General features: G+C 38.1%; 1 protein-coding gene across 2 annotated transcripts in view; it reads left to right on the top strand.

Annotated features, from left to right (window-relative positions):
* Nucleotides 1-22,172, top strand: part of RAD54B (RAD54 homolog B) — an 85,335-nt gene that overhangs the window by 53,208 nt on the left and 9,955 nt on the right. For both annotated transcript variants that reach the window (XM_029923759.1, XM_029923760.1), the window contains exons 7-12: nt 1,901-2,126; nt 2,620-2,827; nt 5,503-5,642; nt 8,836-9,126; nt 12,985-13,160; nt 21,327-21,588. In XM_029923759.1, the coding sequence (XP_029779619.1) occupies nt 1,901-2,126; nt 2,620-2,827; nt 5,503-5,642; nt 8,836-9,126; nt 12,985-13,160; nt 21,327-21,588 (1,303 nt within the window). The remainder of the gene's footprint in view (nt 1-1,900; nt 2,127-2,619; nt 2,828-5,502; nt 5,643-8,835; nt 9,127-12,984; nt 13,161-21,326; nt 21,589-22,172) is intronic.

Here is a 22,172-nt window from a genome sequence, read left to right as displayed (position 1 = left end):
AGAAAGAATGCTTGTTACCAAGTTGCGTGAGAAAGCCCTCTCTTTGATGCAAGCACGATGGGGGCCCTGTGTGTGTTGGCCTTGCACCTGGGTTTCCCACATTCTTATCCATCCTCATAACTGAAGTCACTATAAGGGAGGATATTTGTAGACTGTAGACCTTGGAAAGGGGCCGTGTTTTGACCTTGTCTTCTATTTTTTTTTTTTTACCTCCAATTTAGGCTCCTTTTCTCGGGGCCAGACTGAAATGCAATTCTTGTGTTTTTAACCCCTTCATGTCTCTGTTTTGGGTCTTCAAGGCTCATTAGAGAAGAGCCTTTTGTCAAACATTTATAGTGTTTTGTTCTAAAATCTCTTATGCAGGGCCAGGAAAATGTTTTTTCTTATGGGGTAACAGTGTGGGGAATATTGGTCTGATTTGGAACCCTGTAAGGCCTAATTAGGGACAACAGGCTTCTTTCTTTTCAACATGAGCAGCAGGAGCAGAAGGAGATGCCAGTTTTGTCTCTCAGGGCAGGAGCCGTGCAAACGTCTGCCATTTCCTCACTGTAACTATGTCATCCAGCAAGGCAGGTGCGGCTCTCAGCACTGGTGCAGGCACTCTGGCAAACAGTATGGAGATTCCTCAAACAGCTAAAAATAGAACTACCCTATAGTCTAGCAGTTGCGCTACTCGATATTTACCCAAAGAATAAAAAAATACTAATTCCAAGGAATACATGCACCCCAATGTTGATAGCAGCATTATCTATAATAGCCAAATTATGGAAATAGCCCAAGTGTTCATTGACTCCTGAATGGATAGAGAAGATATATATATATATATATATAATGGAATATTAGGCATAAAAAAGAATGAAATCTTGCCATTTTCAATGAAATGGTTGGAACTAGAGTATTATGCTACATGAAATAAGTCAGAGAAAGACAAAACTGTACTTATTTTGGTACTATCCTTAATTCCTTTGGATTTTATAACTTAAAAAAATTATATATGTGAAGAGCTTTAAAAGTTATGAAGTGATATAAACATGCCACGTAATAATATTCTTTATTATATTTAATTTTAATTTGCATTAACTGAATAGGTCTGTAGGATAAGACTATTACTAAGTTACATGTATTAGATAAATATTTAGGGGGCGCCTGGGTGGCTCAGTCGGTTAGGCCTCCGACTTCGGCTCAGGTCAGATCTCACGTTTGTGGGTTCGAGCCCCACGTCAGGCTCTGTGCTAACAGCTAGCTCAGAGCCTGGAGCCTGTTTCCAGTTCTGTGTCTTCCTCTCTCTCTGCGCCTCCCCCTCTCATGCTCTGTCTCTCTCTGTATAAAAAATAAATAAAACATTAAAAAAAAAAAAGAGAAATATTTAGTGTTTTTTTCTTACAGTGCAGGGAGCTATATGATTGAGGACTTCATTTACTGCTTGAAAATCACAAATACAGTTCATTTCATCTTTCTGGTTAAGATTACAATATATTTTAAACTGTTTTGATATCTGATGCTGAAACTGATAAAAATTGCTCAACTGTTAGTGATGAGAAGCACAGTTATAGTTAAATTATTCAAGTGTAGATATAAAATCAGGATTCATTTTTAATCTCTCTAAATATATATGTATGATGATATCAGATGATTTACTTCAACTGTCAAATTTCAGATTTGTTTTAGTAATTTAGTTGACAGTAAATTCGTAATGAATAAAATTACAAATTATCAAAGATACAAAAGAGAGATGTTGTAAATCAGATGCATGAAATTCTAGAAAAAGGGTTTAGAGCGGGGTAGAGTTTGTCTTAATTACAAAACTATCAGTTTCTGGTTCTTGACTAACAAGTGACAATATTAGGGGCATAAAATACTTTCCTATTGTGACTAAAAGAAGTATAATTATTTCTAACAGAGTGAATGGCAGATGTGGAGCTATTCTTGCTGATGAAATGGGTTTAGGGAAAACATTGCAGTGTATTTCACTCATCTGGACCCTACAGTGTCAGGGACCCTATGGAGGCAAGCCAGTAATAAAGAAGACACTTATTGTCACACCTGGAAGCTTGGTGAATAATTGGAAAAAAGAATTTCAAAAATGGCTAGGAAGTGAGAGGATCAAGATATTTCCTGTTGATCAGGTAAGAGATTTTCAACAGTTTAGCCTTGGTAATTTTCTAAATCTCTGTGTTTTTTTTTCCTTAGAATATTTTAAATGTTTATTTACTTTTGAGAGAAAGAAAGAGACAGAGTGTGAGGGGGCGAGGGGCACAGAGAGGGAACACAGAATCTGTCTAGGCTCTGAGCAGTCAGCATAGATCCTAACTTGGGGCTCAAAGTCAAAAACTGAGATCGTGACCTGAGGTGAAGTTGGACACTTAACCAACTGAGCCACCCAGATGCCCCATATATCTCTCTGCTTTTCAAATCAACACTGCAGTTTTCACTGTCTATACGGTAGTTTTTCAAGTGCATATAACTTTCCAGCTCCTCTGCAGAATCATGGAAAATTAGCTTACAGTTTGGTTTTGAGTTAACATATTCTAATTAATATCTGTCAGGAAGGTGCTGTGAATTTGATTTTATAGTTTTAGCCCATGATTTGTTAAATATTATCTTCTTTTTTTTCTTTAGGACCACAAAGTAGAAGAATTCATCAAATCTCCATTATATTCTGTTCTTATCATCAGTTATGAGATGTTACTTCGTTCCTTGGATCAAATTAAGAATGTTAAATTTGATCTTCTAATCTGTGATGAGGGGCATCGTTTGAAGAACAGTGCCATTAAGACAACTACAGCCCTCACTAGCCTTTCTTGTGAGAAAAGAATAATTCTAACTGGTCAGTATTTACTTTGGGGAAGATTTGATGGACTTTTTGCCTACTTACCATAAAGGATTTGTTACATGCTTGGCATCCAAAGACTTGGTGGTGCTGGATAGAATTCATGCTAATAAACCTATGGTAATTAAGTCTTGGTAGGATTCTGAATTTTCAAATCCCTATGTAATTTCCTGCCATTTAGATTTCAGAGTTTATGAAGAATACACACAATGCTATCATGGTAAAGAATGTAGGAGATGAGTCTGCATTGTCTCTTCTTGGTTCCTAAGTCTGATATTTATAGCTGTGCAGCTTTGGGCAAGTTATTTAACTTCTATGTGCCTCAGTTTGCTTATCTGTGAAATAAGGAATAATTATATCATCATCTAATTTGTAGAGTTATTGTAAAGGTCAAAGGAGTTAATTTATGTAAAGTTCTTGAAAGACTGACATGTCTAATATAAGTATCCATTGTTTTTATATGTACATGCTGCATGCTGCATGCATAATTTATTACTGGCCAAACTTGCTGGCCCAGACTGTCTGGAAAGGTGGGATAGCCTATATGTAAATACAGGAATCTTTTTCTACTCATACCTTTTTAGCCTAGACTAGAATCAGGCCTGAGTAGCTCAATGTAGCTTTCCTCCCACACCTCACTTTGGCCTTGTGTTGCCCTTCCAATTTTTGGAGAATTATCCTTGTTTGAATGAGAGCCTCCACTCTCTTCTTTATCTTGGTCAATGATTGACTCATAGAGGTAGGGGGAAAATGCCAGAGCCTCTGCCTGAGGGTAATTTCAGTACCGGCTTTATAGTGCAATTTATGCTCTGAGGCTCACTATAATTTATCTCAAGCAAGGAGGCCATCCTTGCTTAGTTTCTTCCCCTCCTATTCTCTGGTTCTATTATTCTCTGTCTCCTCAGAGCATTCCCTCCATAAATGTTGTACAGCCAAATCCCTGTCTCGGGCTCTGCCCCTGGAGAACCCAATTTACGACATATATCTTTTCCTGCACCTCTCGTTAGCAAATGGGGTCCAACTGACATGCGTGGCGGGGTTTAGTTAGCTGGGGTTGGATGAATGTCTGGAAGCCAGCCACGAGAATCCTTATACCTTTGTTTCCCCTCTTATTTGCTTGCTTTTCTCATTCTGCCTATTTTCTTAAAACATTTTTTTTTTCCGATTAAGTAAACTCTACCCTCAACATGGAGCTCGAACTCATAACCCCGAGATCAAGAGTTTCATGCTTTACTGATGGAGCCAGCCAGGCACCCCTCATTCTTTTTCAGTCATTGTCATGGATATTTGTTTAAAGGCTCACCAAATATATTTTCTCAAATTCTATTATGTGTCTAAAAATTTAGAGCTGACTAGATGTGTTAAACAATTAATAAGCATTGTTCTGGGGGTTGACCCATTTAATTTTGAGGGGCATGCTCATTAAATTCCCTGGAATTGTAAAATTCATATTGCCTATGTTAATGAATAAGTACATTTTTATTTACCTCTTACATTTTTGGACAACTTTTTCTAGTCTGTTATTTGAATGTCATCTGAAATTATACTGTAGGACTATGCTGACTTACATTTTTTTGTGTGTTTATTTTTTGAGAGAGAGAGAGAGCACGAGTGAGGCAGGGTCAGAGAGAGAGGGAGACACAGAATCTGAAGCAGGCTCCAGGCTCTGAGCTGTCAGCACAGAGCCCGATGAAGATCTTGAACTCATGAACTGTGAGATCATGACCTGAGCTGAAGCCGGACGCTTAGCTGGCTGAGCCACCCAGGCGCCCCTACGTGTTTTTTGATATAATTATTGAAACATGCTAATGTTTCTTTGAAAATTAGTTAGCCAAAAGTTATTGAGTATGTAATTTATGCAGGGTATATTTGTGTCAACCTTTAGAATTAGTGAAGATCTCAATTTGATCTGAAAACTTTGAAAGGTAATAATGATAGGTGTCATCCACTATTTACTAAATGTCAGGCACTGTGCTACAATGTACATACTTTTCATTGTAATACCACTTGGAAATTGTTATCTTCCCACTTTTATAAGTGAAAGAATTCTGAATTTAACTTTAAGAGCTTAAAAATCTTGTTCAGACGCACACAGTTATAATAATATTAAGAATCACTAAACAGTTATGGAACGTTTATTGTGCTTTAGTCACAATAAATTAGTATATGGATTAACTAATTTGATCCTGACAATCCTAGGAGCCACTATTATTATCCCCATTTTCTAGAAGGAAACCCTACTTACTTAGGGTCACTCAGAGAGTAAATGATGCAGGTGGGATTTGATCTCAGGCTATCAGACTCCGGAACCTGGACACAGCCACTATGCTGAAGTTAAAACCCGAGTTAAAACCAGAGTTTTATTATCCCTATTTTCTAGAAAGAAACCCTACTTGCTCAGAGAGTAAATGATGCCGGTGGGATTTGATCTCAGGCTATCAGACTCTGGAGCCTGGACACAGCCACTATGCTGAAGTTAAAACCTGAGTTAAAACCAGAGTTAAAAATTCATATGGTTCTTAATATTTTTTGTTCATTTGGAATTGGGTGCTCTTTCTCATTTCTAAAGCCTTAATTTTAGTTTTGTTAGAGAAGAAAGTACGGATTTCTGCAAATACCTATGATTGTAAAAAACAAACTTGACTTTTTCATTCCTTTTTTTTTCTCTTTAGGTACTCCAGTTCAGAATGATCTTCAAGAATTTTTCGCATTAATTGATTTTGTAAATCCAGGAATATTAGGCTCTTTGTCGTCTTATAGAAAAATATATGAAGAACCCATCATTTTATCGAGACAACCTTCTGCTTCTGAGGTATAATTTACTTTAATAAATAGGTTTTAAGAAAAGGCTGTATGTCCAGGAAAGTCTTCCACAACTTGGGCAGTATTTTAATTCAGAAAAAGTTAAATTAGTGAATTCTTTATTTTTCCCACAATCCTTCAACGCTCCCTGCATTCTTTGCTTTAGAAAATAATATCATGTTAAAAAAATCATAAATAGGCATTCACAAAGAATTATAAATTATAGTAAACATGAAAATACTCATTTTTACTGATATTGAAGAAAGTAAGCTAAAATAACCATAAAATGACTTTAAAAATGTCTTATTTATTGGGGTGCCTGGGTGCCTCAGTCAGTTAAGTGTCCAATTTTGGCTCAAGTTGTGATCTCACAGTTCATGGGTTTGAGTCCTACATCGGGCTCTGTGCTGACAGCTCATAGCCTGGAGCCTGCTTCTCATTCTGTGTGTCCCTCTCTCTCTGCTCCTCTCCCACTCATGCTATGTCTCTCTGTATCAAAAATAAATAAAACATTAAAAAAGTATAACATTTTACTTATTTATTTTTAAATGTTTATTTTTGAGAGAGAGAGAGAGAGAGCACACACAGAAGTGGGAGGGAGGCAGAGAGAGGTAGGGACAAAGGATCCCAAGTGGGTTCCACACTGACAGCAGAGAGCTCAATGTGGGGCTCCAACTCTTGAACTATGAGATCATGACCTGAGCTGAAAATCAGATGAATGATTGACTGAGCCACCCCAGGAGCCCCAGGATGTTTATTTATTTTTGAGAGAACACCAGTGGGGGAAGGACAGAGAGAGGGAGAAAGAGGATCTGAAGCGGGCTTTGCGCCAACAGCAGTGAGCCGGATGTGGGGCTTGAACTCTCGAGCGTGTGATATCATGACCTGAGCAGAAGTTGGGTGCTCAACTGACTGAACCACCCAGGTGCCTCACTCTTCTATTGCTATTTTAGTTGGTTCAATTTACATAGTAATAGCAAGTAGAGATGAGAGCACTATCATCTACTGGTTGGAATGTAAATTGGTCCAATTGGAGAATATCTTGGCCATTATGTATCAGAAGCCTTAATATTTTGTGGTATGATAGTACCACTTTTTGCAATTTATTATAAAGAAATAATCATAGATGTGCTTAAAGATTTAGCTGTAAGGGTAAAAAAATTCTAAAACCAAAGGAAAGAAACTAATTGAAGACAGACATTTCTAAAGGTACAAAACTGGTTAAAACAGAGTCTGCATGTTGTTTACGCAATGTAGAAATAATACCAACTGTTCATTATTTTATGAACCACTAAGGAAAAAATGCTAATAAATATAGTTTAAAAAGTCATTGATTATAAAAAGCATCCTATATCAGGGCACCTGGTGACTTGGTTAAATGTACGACTTTGGCTCAGGTCATGACCTCACAGTTTGAGCCCCGCATCAGGCTCTCTGCTGTCAGCACAGAGATCCTCTTGGGATCCTATTGGGATCCTCTTTCTCCATCTCTCTCTGGTCCTTCCCCACTCTCCTTCTCTCTCTCAAAAGAAACATTAAAAACAAATTTTATTTTTTTATTTTTATCTTTTTAATGTTTTATTTATTTTTGAGAGAGAGACAGTGCTAGCAGGGCAGGGTCGGAGAGAGAGAGACATACAGAATCAGAAGACAGGCTTCAGGCTCTGAGCTAGCTGTCCGCACAGAGCCCAATGCAGGACTGGAACCCATGAACCATGAGATCATGACCTGAACCAAAGTTGGACGCTTACCTGACTGAGCCACCCAGGTGCCCCTAAAAACAAATTTTTAAAAGCATCCTTTATGAGAGAAGTTAATGTGTCAAAAAAAGTATATCTCAGAATTAATCAAATGATAGTAAATATTTATTGAACATTTCCCATGAACCAGGAATTATACATAATAATAGCTTATGAATATATTTAATAGCATGGAGAATGGTAATCATATACTATTTAAAAATAAAATCACATTCATTTATTTACCCAACACTTCTATGTTAAACATCTAAAGTGGGCCAAATGCAGTGTTAGATACTAGAGAATACAGTGAAAAGCTGAACTGAATGGTTCCATGTTCCCATGAAGCTTCAACTATAGAGATCCTGTTTTTGTTACAAATAAAAGTAAAAGTAGAATGTTAATTAAGTACATTTGTATGTTAATATAAGGAAAAAAGACTTGGAAAATATACATAAAAGTATTGACAGTAGTAGTTGTTTCTGATTGACTAAACTTGGTTTCAGTTTTATTTTTACATAACTATATTTTCTGACTTCTTCAGTGAATCTATTTCTTTTGTAATAAAAATTGAAAGTTTTAAAATGTGAGGGAGTTCTTTATGATTTATATAGAAATGTATGTGTATATATATATGGGATTTTATTTTAAGCTTCACTGTGAAGTTTTGTATGCTCAGGAAAGAATTTAAAGGTGTATTTCAATCATATTGTGTTTTGACTTAAAGTACTGTGGTGAAACCTTAGAAACAAATTGAAAACAAACATAATGAACAGTGTTGTAATGATTTTGAAAGAATTAGCTGTGCTTTGTGCTAGTAATTTCTTACAGGTTTAATTTTAGGATCAATAACTTGTCAAAATATTTGCTTCTAAGAATTTGCTGAATTAATTCTTTGTTGATGATTTTAAGACTGTATACCATGATAGTCTTCACATAAAAGCTTACTTGTAGAATAATTTAATTTGTAGATTATTGATTTCTGATGGCTCTCATTGGTGCTAATAGCCAAACAAATATTAGGAGACTGGCTTCATCTAATTAAATAGTTATGCTGACCGTTTAAAGAGACGATGGGGCATCTGGGTGGCTCAGTTGGTTAAGTATCTGACTTGGGTTCAGGTCACATCTTTTTGGGCTCGATCCCTGGGCTCTGCGCTGACAGCTCAGAGTTGGAGCCTGCTTCGCATTCTGTCTCCCTCTCTCTGCTCCTCCCCTGCTTGTGCTCTGTCTCTCTCTTTCAAAAATAAAAAAGTAAACATTTAAAAGCAAAAAAAAAAAAAAAAAAAAAAAGATGATGGTTGTTTTTTCTGTCCCAAACTCATACTGAATTTATTCTGTAAAAATTAAAAATCTGAAGGGATGTAATTAGAAAATGGTTTATTGTTATAAAGTGTTGAATGTTCCTTTTAGTTGCAATTATTCTTTGTTTATAACACTTTTAAGTCTGTGATTTTTCCATAGGAAGAAAAGGAGTTAGGAGAGAAAAGAGCAGCTGAACTTACTTGCCTCACTGGACTCTTTATCCTTAGAAGAACTCAAGAAGTCATAAATAAATATCTTCCACCTAAAATAGAGAATGTAGTCTTTTGCCGACCAGGAGCACTGCAGATTGAGCTTTATCGAAAGCTCTTGAATTCTCAGGCTATCAGATTCTGCCTTCAAGGGTTGTTGGGAAATAGTTCTCATCTGATATGTATAGGAGCTCTTAAAAAACTGTGCAATCACCCCTGCCTTTTGTTCAACTCTATAAAGGTAAGTCATATGTGAGACTATGTCAGGGATATGAGCTAAGGGTTCTGTGTCATGTGAATCTGAGAGGGCAGATTGGGCCAACCCCAGGGGTTGCATTTGTGGGTTTTCCAGAAGCTCTACAGCCTCTCCTATGTGTTTCATCTGTACAGTTTATCTAGCCCTCTGTTTGTTCAGAGCGTGTCCATATATATAGAACTGAATAAGGGGTGAGCTGGGTGTGAGACACTGCCTTCTAGAGTTTGCCCCAGGCCCTTTGGCGTCGTGTCTAACTAATTCTCTGCTGTGGCCCTCCTTCCTATTTTATATATATGTACCCAGTTTGTTTGGTGCAAACAGAAAATTTATCATTGAAAATAATTTTTTCCATTATAAAATTAATATATGATACATGTATGAAATTTATAAAATTCAGAAAATCAGAAGAAAATTAAAGTCATCTGGTTAGAATGTGAATTGGTGTAACCGAAAGATAGTTGGCAATGTGTATCAAAGCTTTAAAATTGTATGTTTTTTGTGACCTGGCAATACTTTTAGCAATTTATTAGAAAGAAATAAAGCTCTTTAGTCAGAAAAAACCCCCAGTATTTTGATATTAGTAATCTTAGCCAATACTTATTAAGCACATAAATGTACCCAACACTAAATGTTTTTCTAGCATTATTTTGTTTATTCTTTACAAAACTGTGGAATAAGTATTGTTATTATCATCCCCATTTTTTTCAGTGGACTCAAAGATACACATATGTAATCTAGTTCTAGAGAAACTTAATTTTAATTATGTTATGCTTATTATTTTAAAGTCTTTTTTTCACTAAATAAATTGGGAATATTTTCCCACATTAGATACTTTCTCCAAGTATGATTTTTAATGATTACGTAGGTGAGCTAACCATTTGGATATTTAATAAAAAATAAGGCAGTTTGGAGTATAGTGAGAGTTTTCTGTTTTGGAGTTAGAACTGGGTATCAGTCCCAACCTACTGCTTACCAGTTCTTTAAGGGAAAATTTTAAACTTTAAAATTTTTCATTAGCTGGGGAGGGGCAGAGAGAGAGGGAGACAGAGAATCTGAAGCAGGCTTTGTGCTGTCAGCACAAATTGGATGCGGGCCTTGAACCCACAAACTATGAGATCATGACCTAAGCTGAAATCAGATGTTCAACCAACTCAGCCACCCAGGCGCCCCTTTAAGGGCAAATTTAACCATAGTCAAGTTACATCTGCGAGCCTTTATTTTTGTTACTTCTAAAGCAGAGACAATAATAACTTCCTGTGAACGTACTATTTCATCAAGTTCCTGTGGTAAGTTGATGAAATCGTATGGAAAAAACCTAGCAGAATGTCTGACCATGGAAGTTACACAATAACTATGAAAACTCTGCTATTCCCAGCTCATTTCTTAACACTTTTTAAGAACAATTTTATTCTTTTATTTTTGTCTTTGAACAGTAAAATCATAATTTACAAAGAAAACCGATGGATGCTGTATCACGTTTGGGGTCATTAGTTATATACTTGGAAAATGGAGCATTCTACCAGAATTCTTCAAGTTTATCCTTCCATAAGTAATATTTACATTGTTACCATAGGAGAAGTCAGCTTTCTGTAACTCTGCAGAAAGCAGGATTATAGCAATTTATTAATCACCTTTTTAAGAAACAGATTTTATATACAGTGATAAAAATTAAACCCTTTGGGCATGATGCCCAGCAAAAATAGAAGCCAAAACTTCTTCCTTAAAAGGTAGACTTTATCATAGCCCAGAATGTACCAGTTAAGTAGTAAGAGGCACAGGATACCACAAATAGGGTGCGTAATTTACAACCTGAGTCTTGTTTGATGAAGCCTTATCTCTAACATCATAGCAAATGAGGATCAATAGAAAATGGTTGAAATGAGCCTTCCACATGTATAAATAACCTTTAAGCAGAGTCTTTATAAATGTGTTCCTGTTAAAACTAGGTTTTTTCCCAAGTTCAGTCAGGGTGATAGGTTTCTTTTCAGGAAATGTGAGTGGAATATAACCAGAAGAAATGTAACTGATAACCAAAGGCTACAGAGATACAAAGGCTACATAGCCGATATGAGAAGTCTAACTGGTAAATTCCCCTTTGATGGAGTGATTCATCAGGCTGTTACAGAATGAAGATATTATCTATTAGTTGATTCTTAATTAGGGGTATTATGCATTATAATCTGGAAAGCTTTTAAAACTCCATTTGTTCAGACCTCAACACCTACGGACTGACGGAGTGATTTCCTAAGTGATTGATTCCGATTACATGTTCCTGGCAAAGAACTTGTGCCTTAAGATCACCATCTCCCTTGTATTTTGATTTAATGTTCATCAGACAACTTCCTACTAATGATTTGGCTTTCTTATGCTTTCATGTGACAGAATACATAGGCCACTTTGTTTAAATATTAAATAGGCAGGTCTCCTTTGAAGGTCAGTACATTTATATTCTTTGTTTCTTAATTTCATTAGTATGGCTCATTTGTCTAGAGCTTAAGCATATTCAGTTTCTGAACATGAGAAGCTGTGGACTAGCTCCTGGGTCTGTAGTCTTTTGATGACCTCTCCAAGGTGTAGTCATTTTAGCAGACCTAAGCTGAAGCAGCCAGCAACCATCTCTTTCCCCTTGTATGTCCCAGTGATTTTAGTATCTTAGGTTTCCAGGTATTTTTAATCAAGCAACTTTATGCAGCCATTATTATATTTTGAAAATAAGCCAAATATACTCTGTGCCCAGCATCTTACACTACAGGATTCACTGCCCTTAAAGTGTTTCTGGAATTATTAAAGAGGGAATACCCATGAAAACCCCCATGAAAACCAGGGAGTATAATACAGTATATAGTTAACTTCTCAATTAAATAAGGTCAAAGCTGAAATGTACTTTGTAACCATAAAGAAAGGTTAAGGCTCAATGCCCCCTTTGCCACCCCCAAAAAGGGCTATATATAATCAAGTGGAATTTACATTGGGTTCTTAAAGTATCTATAGGATTGGGAAAATTGGACAGAAAAATGAGGAAGCAGTTCAGGCAGGTGGAGTAGGTTGAGCAAAGTTTTAAAAACAGTGATAAATCCGGTAAATGCAGAAGAAAATGAGGAGACCAGCCAGTCTTAGAAATTTAACCTAAAAAGTGCTGTAGTTATTAATAAGTATACTTTAGTTAAATATACACATGTCATCTAGACACTTTTGGAAGAGGAATTTCAGAGGTGCTGGTAGTCACTTTGGAGTAAAATTATTCTAAAAACTTGGTAATATGAACAAAAATCTAAGTAAGAATAAATTTCTGTTAACTTTTGGCAGAATTGTTCCTTCTTGTGGAAGAAATTGCTAGGAGAAATTGCTCATAAGAGTGAGTAAACTCTTATGCTTGATTCTGAGTATAAACTGGGAGGTACTGTGTGAAGCCCACTAATGAGGAAAGAGAAGTAATAGAGGAAAGGAGAGAAGAGAGGAAAAGAGGTATCGGTGATGAGAACTCTCAGGGTTTTGGAAAGAGCAGTTGTATCACTGTTTGTATTCTAGTTTCTTCTCTTATTTCTCTGCTGTCCCCCCTCCCTTCCCAAGGAACGCATGGGCAGTGATACTTCCATTGTAGGGTGAAGATTGCCTGCAGGAGGAGACTGCAGCAGAATAGCTCTGAAATTAACTCAGTAGGATGCATGTCACCTTTTAAATAAAATGACCAAATCAGTAACCTATGAAGATTTCTACAATAGTTGCATGGTCTTTTCAGGTGGTTATTAATCTTCACTTTCCACCCCATAATTTTAGCGTTTCTTTTCCTCCCAGCTAACAAAACAAGCATGAGCCAGTGTTAACAATCATCCTTTTGAATAGGAAAAAGAATGTAGTTCAACTTGGGATGAAAATGAAGAGAGGAGTCTATATGAAGGCTTGGTAAATGTGTTCCCTACTGATTACAACCCTCTCATGTTTACTGAGGAAGAATCTGGAAAACTCCAGGTGCTGTTGAAGCTCTTAGCAGTTATCCGTGAACTTCGTCCCACTGAAAAGTAAGAGGTCAATTTCATAATTTGCTTGTACATGCTCATGGAATTTTGGTTTAGACTATTGTTTTACTTCCTCTTCTCCCCCCTTCTCTGGGTCGTGGTCTTTATTTAAGAAGTCCTATATTTAAAGGTAGATACATATGTTTACAAAAACCGGGAGACATCTTTTGGTATCTAACAGCTAGTTTATTCCTTAATCTCTTTCAGCATCCTTTCTTCTTTTCTGTCACTCAAATGTTGATACTTTTTTTTTAAGTTTATTTATTTATTTTGATAGAGACAGAGGGAATGGAGTCAGGGATGGGCAGAGAAAGAGGGAGAGTCTCAAGCAAGCTGCACTCTGTCAGCTCAGAGCCCTTGTGGGGCTCGAACTCACAAACTGAGACAATGACCTGAGCCCAAATCAAGAGTTGGTTACTCAACCGTCTGAGCCACGCTGGCACCCCAAGTGTCAATGCTTCCTGGGGTTTCTCTATAGCCTTCTTCTTACCTTAAACACCCTTCCTTGGGCTCCTCTACCCCCATCATTTCAGTTCTCACTCATACAGGCTTGATTCCAGGTCTCTGTCTCTGCTCCGCTTCTGACTTCGCATTCCCACATCCTTATTTCTTACTGCTTAAGAGACGTCTAAATCTCTTTTGATGTCATGTAAGACTTTAGGGGCAGATATCTCTGACAGCTTCATCCATGGCAAACCTGGTCCTTTTTCATCGTTCCCTGGCTTGATGAAGGGCACCTTAATCCAAGCAGAAAATCTAGTCATTCTAGACACACTTTTCTCCTGCACTCACCCAACATTGTCAGTCACTAAATTCTAGATTGTTATTAATCTTGGAACATACCTCCTTTCTGGTACCAAGATTTTTGTTTTGATTCTTATAATTAATGACTTGGGTTATGACGGTCTCTTATAAACTACTTCCCTCTTTCTTTCAACCTCATTACATATCAACATTGCCCTGAATTATATTTCTAAACTACAAATGTGAACATATCACTCTCTTCTGTAAAAGTTCTTCAAAGACTCCTAATTGTCTTCCTGGAATTCTAAAATCTATAGCACGTTGGACAAGGCTCTTCATGACCTGGCCATTGCCTCTTTTTCCAGCCTCATATGCCACCACTCCTTCACTTGTACATGTGGTTCAGTCATACCACACACCTGCAGGACCTGTCATTTGTTCTGCTCCTCCCCCTCTGCTTTTACATGGTACAAGCTCCCACGTCTCCACTGCCTTCACTTCTCTGTCATCTGGCCTTTTCTCTTCATCCAGACTCCGCTCCGATGCTGTCTCCTCTTGGCAGCCCCCAGCCTCAGGTTGAGTTAGGTGCGCCTCTCCTGTACTGCCTTTGTGTCCTGTGCCTACCTCTTCTGGAGCTCTTCTCACAGTGTCTTAGCTCTCGCAGTAGTTCTCTTACATATCAGTATTTATAGTGCAGGGACTATGTCTTAGTTATCTTTGTACCAAACTGTGTTTGTGAATTAAGGCAGAAATACATACAAAAGATTGCAAAATAGTAATTTTAACTGTCAAGGGATCTTGCATAATATCATTTGATTTGTGTGTATTTTTAGGTTTATTTTTCAGAACAAGGAATTAAAGTAAGGAAACTTTCTATAAAGTTTTTAATACAGTTTGATTAAAATGTTTTATTAGATAATATTTCATATGTACAAAAGAACATGTGTAATATAGATGTGCAGGTTGTGATCTAGTTTAATTTTATGAGTGTAAACTTTTAGTTATTTGCTTTTTTTTTTTTTTTACTGGATTCTTTTTTTTTTTCTCTTCTCTGAGGGGGAAAGGATAGGTAGTTGTTATTGGACAAGGAATAGTAAGTGAATAGTTAGAGGAAATGAGAAAAGGTAAGATAGAAACATATGTATGGAAATTGATCCTTGAAATGCTGTAGGAGATTTTGTACTTCTTGTGGTGGGAAGAAAGGAATGATGAGGCAAAGTGCATTTTGGAGGCAGAGTTTGGAGAGGGTCATTTTGACTGCTCGTGGGTCCCTAAGAAAACTATACCCTGCCTGTTCTTTATGAGAAAAGAGGAGGCACTTCCACCAGTGGCGTAGGCTGGGTATTTGTTCTGTTCCTTTCCATTATCTGAAGGGATTCCATGCCCCTAAGCCCCTGCCTCGGCCTTTAAAAAATTGTGGTAAGGGGCTCCTGGGTGGCTCAGTTTGTTAAGCATCTGACTCTTGATTTCAGCTCAGTTCATGATCTCATGCTTTATGAGACAGCCTGCTTGGGATTCTCTCTGTCTCCTCTGCACCTCCCCCACTCATGCTCATGTTCTCTCTCTCAAAATAAATAAATAAACATTTTTAAAAATTGTGGTAAGGTGTGTCTGGGTGGCTCAGTTGGTTAAGCATCTGGCTTCGGCTCAGGCTATGATCTCCTGGAGGTCTGTGAGTTTGAGCCACGCGTTGGGTTCTGTGCTGTCATAACAGCTCAGAGCCTGGAGCCTGCTTCAGATTCTGTGTCTCCCTCTCTATCCTGCCCCCACTCATGCTCTGTCTCTCTGTCCCCCAAAAATAAATAAACATTAAAAAATTAAATATTTAAAAAATTGTAAAATACACATAATTTGCCATCTTAACTGTTTTTAAAAATATTTTTAAAATGTTCATTTATTTTGAGAGAGAGAGAGCACAAGGAGGGAAAAGACAGAGATAGAGTGAGAGACAGAGAGAATCCCAAGGAGGCACCACGTTGTTAGTGTAGAGCCTGACATGGAGCTCAGTCCCACGACCCTGGGATCATGATTGGAGCCCAAATCAAGTCAGATGCTCAACGGACTGAACCACCCAGGTGCCCCTCGTCTTAATGATTTCTAAGTGTATTGTTCAGTAGCGGTGGGTTCATTCACATATTGTGTGACCAATCTCCAGAACTCTTTTCATCTTGCAAAACTGAAACTGTACCCAGTGCATAACAATTCCCCAGGCCTGTCTACCCCTCGGCTCCCGGGACCCACCCGTCTACTTCCTGTCTCTGTGAATTTGACTACTCTGGGTACCTCATAAAAGTGAAATCATTCCGTATATTCTCTTTTTGTGACTGGCTTATTTCACTTAGCTTAATGTTCTCAAGCTCCATCCGTGTTGTAGCATGTGTCAGAATTTCTTTCCTTTTTAAGGCTGAATAATATTCCATTGTATGGATTTTCCACATTTGTTTATCCATTCATCTGTTGAAGATCACTTGAGTAGCTTCCACCTTTTGGCTATTGTGAATAATGCTGGCATCAACACGAGCGTACAAATATCCCTTTGACACCCTGCCTTCAGTTCTTCTGGGTATATACCCAGAAGTGGAGTTATGGCTCATTTGGGAAGTCTTTTTAAGTTTTTTTGAGGAGCCACCATACCGCTTTTCTTTTCTTTTTTAAAGTTTATTTATTTTGAGAGAGTGAGTGTGAGCAGGGGAGAGGCAGAAAAAGAGGAAGACAGAGAATCCCACACAGGCTCAGCACAGTCAGTATGGAGCCCAATCAAGGGCTCTAACTCACGAGCTGTGAGATCATGATCTGACCCAAAATTAAGAGTCTGATGCTTAACTGACTGAACCACCCTGGTACCCCCATACTACTTTTCGTAGCAGCTACACCATTTTACATTCCCACCAACGGTGACAAGGTTTCTAATTTCTCTACATTCTCACCAACAATCTTATTTTCTGGTTTTTTGATAATAGCCATCCTAATGGATGTGACATGATATCTCATTGTGGTTTTGATTTGCATTTCCCTAATGATTAGGGATGTTGGGCACCTTTTCATATACTTGCTGGCTGTTTGTAAATTTTCACTGGAGAAATGTTTATTCAAGTCCTTTGCCATTTTCTAATTGTATTTTTTTTTTAGGTGTTGAGTTGTGACCCATTTTTTAAAAACGCCAGTTTTGTATAGAGGCCAGGCTTTCCAGGGCTGGGCTGCCTATGCACAAGCATTCTAAATCTTTAAAAAGTTACAGTGTTTGGTTCTAGGAATAGTATTACTGTCTTCAGGGTAACTACCGTGTTACCATTAAGTTGAACCAGATAGTTGTATTTTAGGTCTTCAGGAAGAGGTCTTCTAGCACATACAGTGTTTTTGAGCAGGTTAAGATGTGTTAGAACTGGGTGGAGGCATATCTGAGAACTCTTGTCCACTGGGTGACCCTTTTATGGAATTTTTAAAAAGGAAACTTCAAAGTTTAAAAACATATTATTTTCCCTTATGGTTGTTACATTCATGCACTAGGCTTCATGGCTCGGTGAGCAGACTTCATGCTGCATTCCAGCCCCTGCGCATCTCTTGTTTGGAGACCCTTTTGCTAGGTACACATTGCACTGTACTAAACCTGACGCCTGGCCTACTAATTTTAGTTGTTTTGGGGGCAGTCTAGTGAACATACAAATAATAGCCTGTTTCCAAGAGGTATGTACTTGTGTAGAGGGGAGCTGCTCTAGACCTCTAAAAGGATTGTCTGGGATTCCTTACCAAGATGGTCACCCATCAATCTGCATCTAGCCTAGTAAGAATTTGTTGGGGGAGAAATATTAAGCCAGAGGTTTTTGTGGGGTTTTTTTCCTGTCTAGTGAAGTTATATCAGAAAAAACTATGTTTAGATAGTGTTGTTCATCCCTATAATGTTGCTGGGTGATTGGGGAAAACCTCCAGGCCCTGAGGTTCCATCCAAAACATCACTGCAGGCTCTCAGTCTGGTCACAAAAAAAGAATTCAGGGACAGACCAGACAGAGTCGTTAAGCTGTGCAAGTGAATAGCGTATTTAAGTGAGAGAACACTCTGGAGATGTGAGAGCAGGTGAGCTCAAGAGAGGAGTTTGGGTCTCTCTCTCCTATTGACAGTTGTTAACTGAGGGGTGAGCTCTTTATTGTTTGGGGAGAGGATTTCTTTGGGAGCAGGGTTTTGTGTCTTTTCTCCCTTACTTGGTCAGAGTCTCTGACCTTCTTTGTCGTGGGCCTGTCTGGTTTGATCTGACTTTTTGTGGTTTTGTGGAATGCTGCTGGGACAGGTTGCTAACTTTCCTGGTAACTGGCCCTGACACCCCCTTTGCTGGCCTGCAGGCATCCTGTTAAAGCCTGACTAACTTCCTACTCTAACAATAATAGAAGAGAAAGAGGAAGGAAAAATGATTGAAACAGTAGTACAGGATTGTGGTAGACTGCAAAAATGGTCTAAGTTCTTCTCCATGTATCTATGTTCCTTTGCTAGATAACTGTGAGTGGTTTCTGACTCTGACTCTGAACTGAGCCACATGACTTGCATTGGACAAATATGGCACAAAAAAGAGACTTGCAAAGATCTGGTGCGTTGGGGCTTGTCCTCCCTTGGGTTCCTGGAACCTTCCTGTCAGTCACTGTGTGAATAAACCTTGGCTAGCCTGTTGAGTAGGTCAGCTAGTCCCCAGTTGACCTGGCAGCTGACCATAGACGCTTGAGTCAGCCCAGCCACAACCAGCAGAGGAATCTTCTAGCTGAGCCCAGCCTAAATTGCCAACCCAGTGTTAAAAAGCAAAATTCAACCAAGTAAATTTGAAGATCTAATTGGCTTTATTAAACGATTCCTGAATCAGGCAGCATTCATATAGCAAGTTACTAGAGAGGAGCTCTGTTGAGTTAAACTAGCAAAAAGTTTTTCAAGGCTGAGAGAGGAGTGGAGGGGTATGTTTGGGGAGTAGAGAGGGGGTTGTGGGAGGGTGGAGAAAGGAATTTATTAGCAAGGAATGCATTGTTTAAGCAGGGTTGCCCTCCTAAGGGGAGCAGAAGGGGTCTATCAGTAAATTCCATAGTGTTGGTCAGGAAATTCCATGTTGACTGGCTGAAGGTTACATTCCTTGGGGACTGAAATTGCAGTTAGGTTAGTTATCAAGTTTTGGTTCCTGACTTGGGGTCTTGACCTAAGTGACGGCATTTTGGGTCTTTTTAATACCATAGTTTATAAGCTAAATAGAAAATGAATGGTTGTTTTTTTTTAAGCCACTGAATTTTGGGATGGTTTGTTATGTAACAAAAAGTAACTGATATAAGAAATATAAATATATTGTTGGATTATTTTTCCCTTATTAGCATAGATAATTAAGAAAATTATAACTGTTAAAATTTGCTTCATTGTTTTTAGATTCCCAGTGCTAATAATATACGTGTATAGGAAAGATTCTTGACCTTATTTTTTATTTTTTGTTTAATTATTGAACTTCAGCTAATGTAATAAATACTGGTTTTACATTTTACATTATTGTTTTAAAAATTTTTACTTTATGAGGTGTTAAAAGGCTCATTGTAAAACAACAGCCCCCAGTTCCTCTCTGCCTTTGCATCCTGTTTCTCAGTGGAGTCCTGGGTCCCTAGTGTATTGCCAGATCATGTGATGTCAGTGCTATCTTGTCAGATCCATGTTTTCATCTCCAGAATTTCTCTCTGATTCATTTTATTTATTTACTTATTTTTATTATTAAAAAAAATTTTTTTTACATTTATTTATATTTGAGAGACTGAGAGAGACAGAACGTGAACGGGGAGGAGCAGAGAGTGAAAGAGACACAGAATCTGAAGAAGGCTCCAGGCTCTGAGCTAGCAGTCTGCACAGAGCCCAACACAGGGGCTCGAACCCATGAACCGTGAGATCATGACCTGAGCTGAAGTCGGGTGCTCAATTGACTGAGCCACCCAGGCGCCCCTAATTTTTTTTTTAATGTTATTTAATTTTGAGAGACAGAGACAGAGTGTGAGCAACGGAGGGAAAGAGAGAGACAGAGAAACAGAATCCGAAGCAGGCTCCAGGCTTTGAGCCATCAGCACAGAGCCCGACATGGGGCTCGAATTCACAAACCGTGAGATTGTGACCTGAGCCGAAGTTGGACAGTTAACCGACTGAGCTATGCAACTGTTTATTTGAGGATATTTATTATTTTCTTAAAATTGTCTCCTGTTTCCTCCATTGCTCTGTTTTATACAGGTTTCTTTTTTCTTTAAATTGGTTTAGTTTTTATTTTTCATGTTGGAACCTCTCCTCATTTAGTTGGTGATCCATTCATATTTGTGAATGATGTCGTAAAACATTAATTGAACACTCTATGTGCCTGGGTAGGGCTGGTGGACTGGTGGTCTTCACTGGGTACTTAGACAGTGAGCTGGCTTTTTTATTTGGGGACTCCTTATCTGTGGACCTTTTTTTCAGTGTCATTTGAGACATTCCAGAGATGAATCTTCCAATACTATCTTTTTGAGGTGGAGAGTGAGAAGAATGCCTGGTTACTGGTGTTCTGGGAGTTTGCAGTAAAAGGGAACTGGGATCTTACATCTAGTATGCAGACTTTCATTTTGATTTCTCACTATATCCATGCCTTCTGGAGTCCCTTGGTCTCAGTTTTCTTTGTGTTACTTTCTCTAGAATATAAGCATTCTAGCCGAGAAAGAATAGTCATGGGAATAGAGTTTGGATTCTCTTTACCAGTGCTCTTATAATAGCTGCAGTCTAAACTACTTCCTTCTGAAGTGTCTTAAGATTCTCTGATGTGAATAAATTTGTGCTTTTTTCTTATTAGAATCCACCTCTTTGGGCACTTAGGTTTTACGTCCTCTGTACTCCTCAGCAGGTCACCATTCCATTATTCTCTGTTTTCGCATATAACTATCTCCTTGCTTTATCAAAGGTACAGTTATTTCTGTTTCTTGTTCTGCTGTTTTTAGGGTGGCTTCAGTGAGGTGAAGAAAGCAGGAAGGTCTTTTTTCTACTATCTTAATACTGGAAGTCTCTTAGATATTGATTTAAAAATTGAATTTGAGGGGTGCCTGGGTGACTTAGTTGATTAGGCATCCGACTTTGGCTCAGGTCATGATCTCACAGTTCATGAGTTTGATCCCTGTGTCGGGCTCTGTGTTGACAGCTTGGAGCCTGGAGTCTGCTTTGGATTCTGTGTATCCCTTTCTCTCTGCCCCTCCCCTGCTTGCATTCTCTCTTTCTCTCTCTCTCAAAAATAAATAAACATAAATAAAAATTGAATTTTAAGGAGAACCTGTGATTAAATTATACAAAGTCATTGCTGCATGTTCTATAAATGTCACTGATAGTATCATTATAGTATTTCCCTTCAGTTTAAAAAAAATCTAATACTGCTTTAAAATTATGTATAAATCTTTCTTTTTGATTGGCAGGGTGGTGTTGGTGTCCAACTACACACAAACCTTGAATATTCTACAAGAAGTATGCAAGCGTCATGGATACGCTTATACAAGACTTGATGGACAAACACCAATCTCTCAAAGACAGCAAATTGTTGATGGCTTTAACAGTAAATACTCTTCTGATTTTATATTTTTGTTAAGTTCAAAAGCTGGTGGTGTGGGACTTAACCTTATTGGAGGATCTCACTTAATTCTTTATGACATTGACTGGAATCCAGCGACTGATATCCAGGTATGACTATTTATGAATTAAATAAATATTATGGGGCACCTTGGTCAAAGGTGGTTGGTCAAACATCTGACTCTTGATTTTGGCTCAGGTCATGATCTCATGATTTGTGAGTTCCAGCCCTACATCGGACTCTGTTCAGACAACATGGAGCTTGCTTGGGATCTTGGGACTCTCTGTCTCTCCGCCCCTCTTGCATGCCTGCACGCACATATTCTCTCTTTCTCTCTAAATAAGTAAACAGACAAACAAATAAATAAACAATTGCTGGAGTCCAGCTCCAGCAGGTCCAGGGTTCCCTGAAGGATGCACGGTGTTGGCGAAAGAGAGTGAGTGAGCCTCAAGTTTCTTTTTGATCACCAGGCAGGCATCTCTGCTCTGTTCAAGTGATAACATGACATCAGAAAATAGAAATTTTTTACAATGACTAATTCTTTGTGGTAAGATGTTTTAATCATTGAAAGTGATGACATTAGAAAATAGAAATTTTTTATAGTGACTAATGTTTTATGATAAGATGTTTTAATCATCAAAAGTGTACAGAAACCAGTTTTACAGAAGTATTTTTGTAGAACCATCTTATTCAT

The sequence above is a fragment of the Suricata suricatta genome, chromosome 15 (genome assembly GCF_006229205.1).
Source record: "Suricata suricatta isolate VVHF042 chromosome 15, meerkat_22Aug2017_6uvM2_HiC, whole genome shotgun sequence".
Taxonomy (NCBI): Eukaryota; Metazoa; Chordata; class Mammalia; order Carnivora; family Herpestidae; genus Suricata; species Suricata suricatta.
The sequence above is the reverse complement of the archived record's forward strand: the minus strand, read 5'-3'. Positions and strand labels throughout refer to the sequence as shown.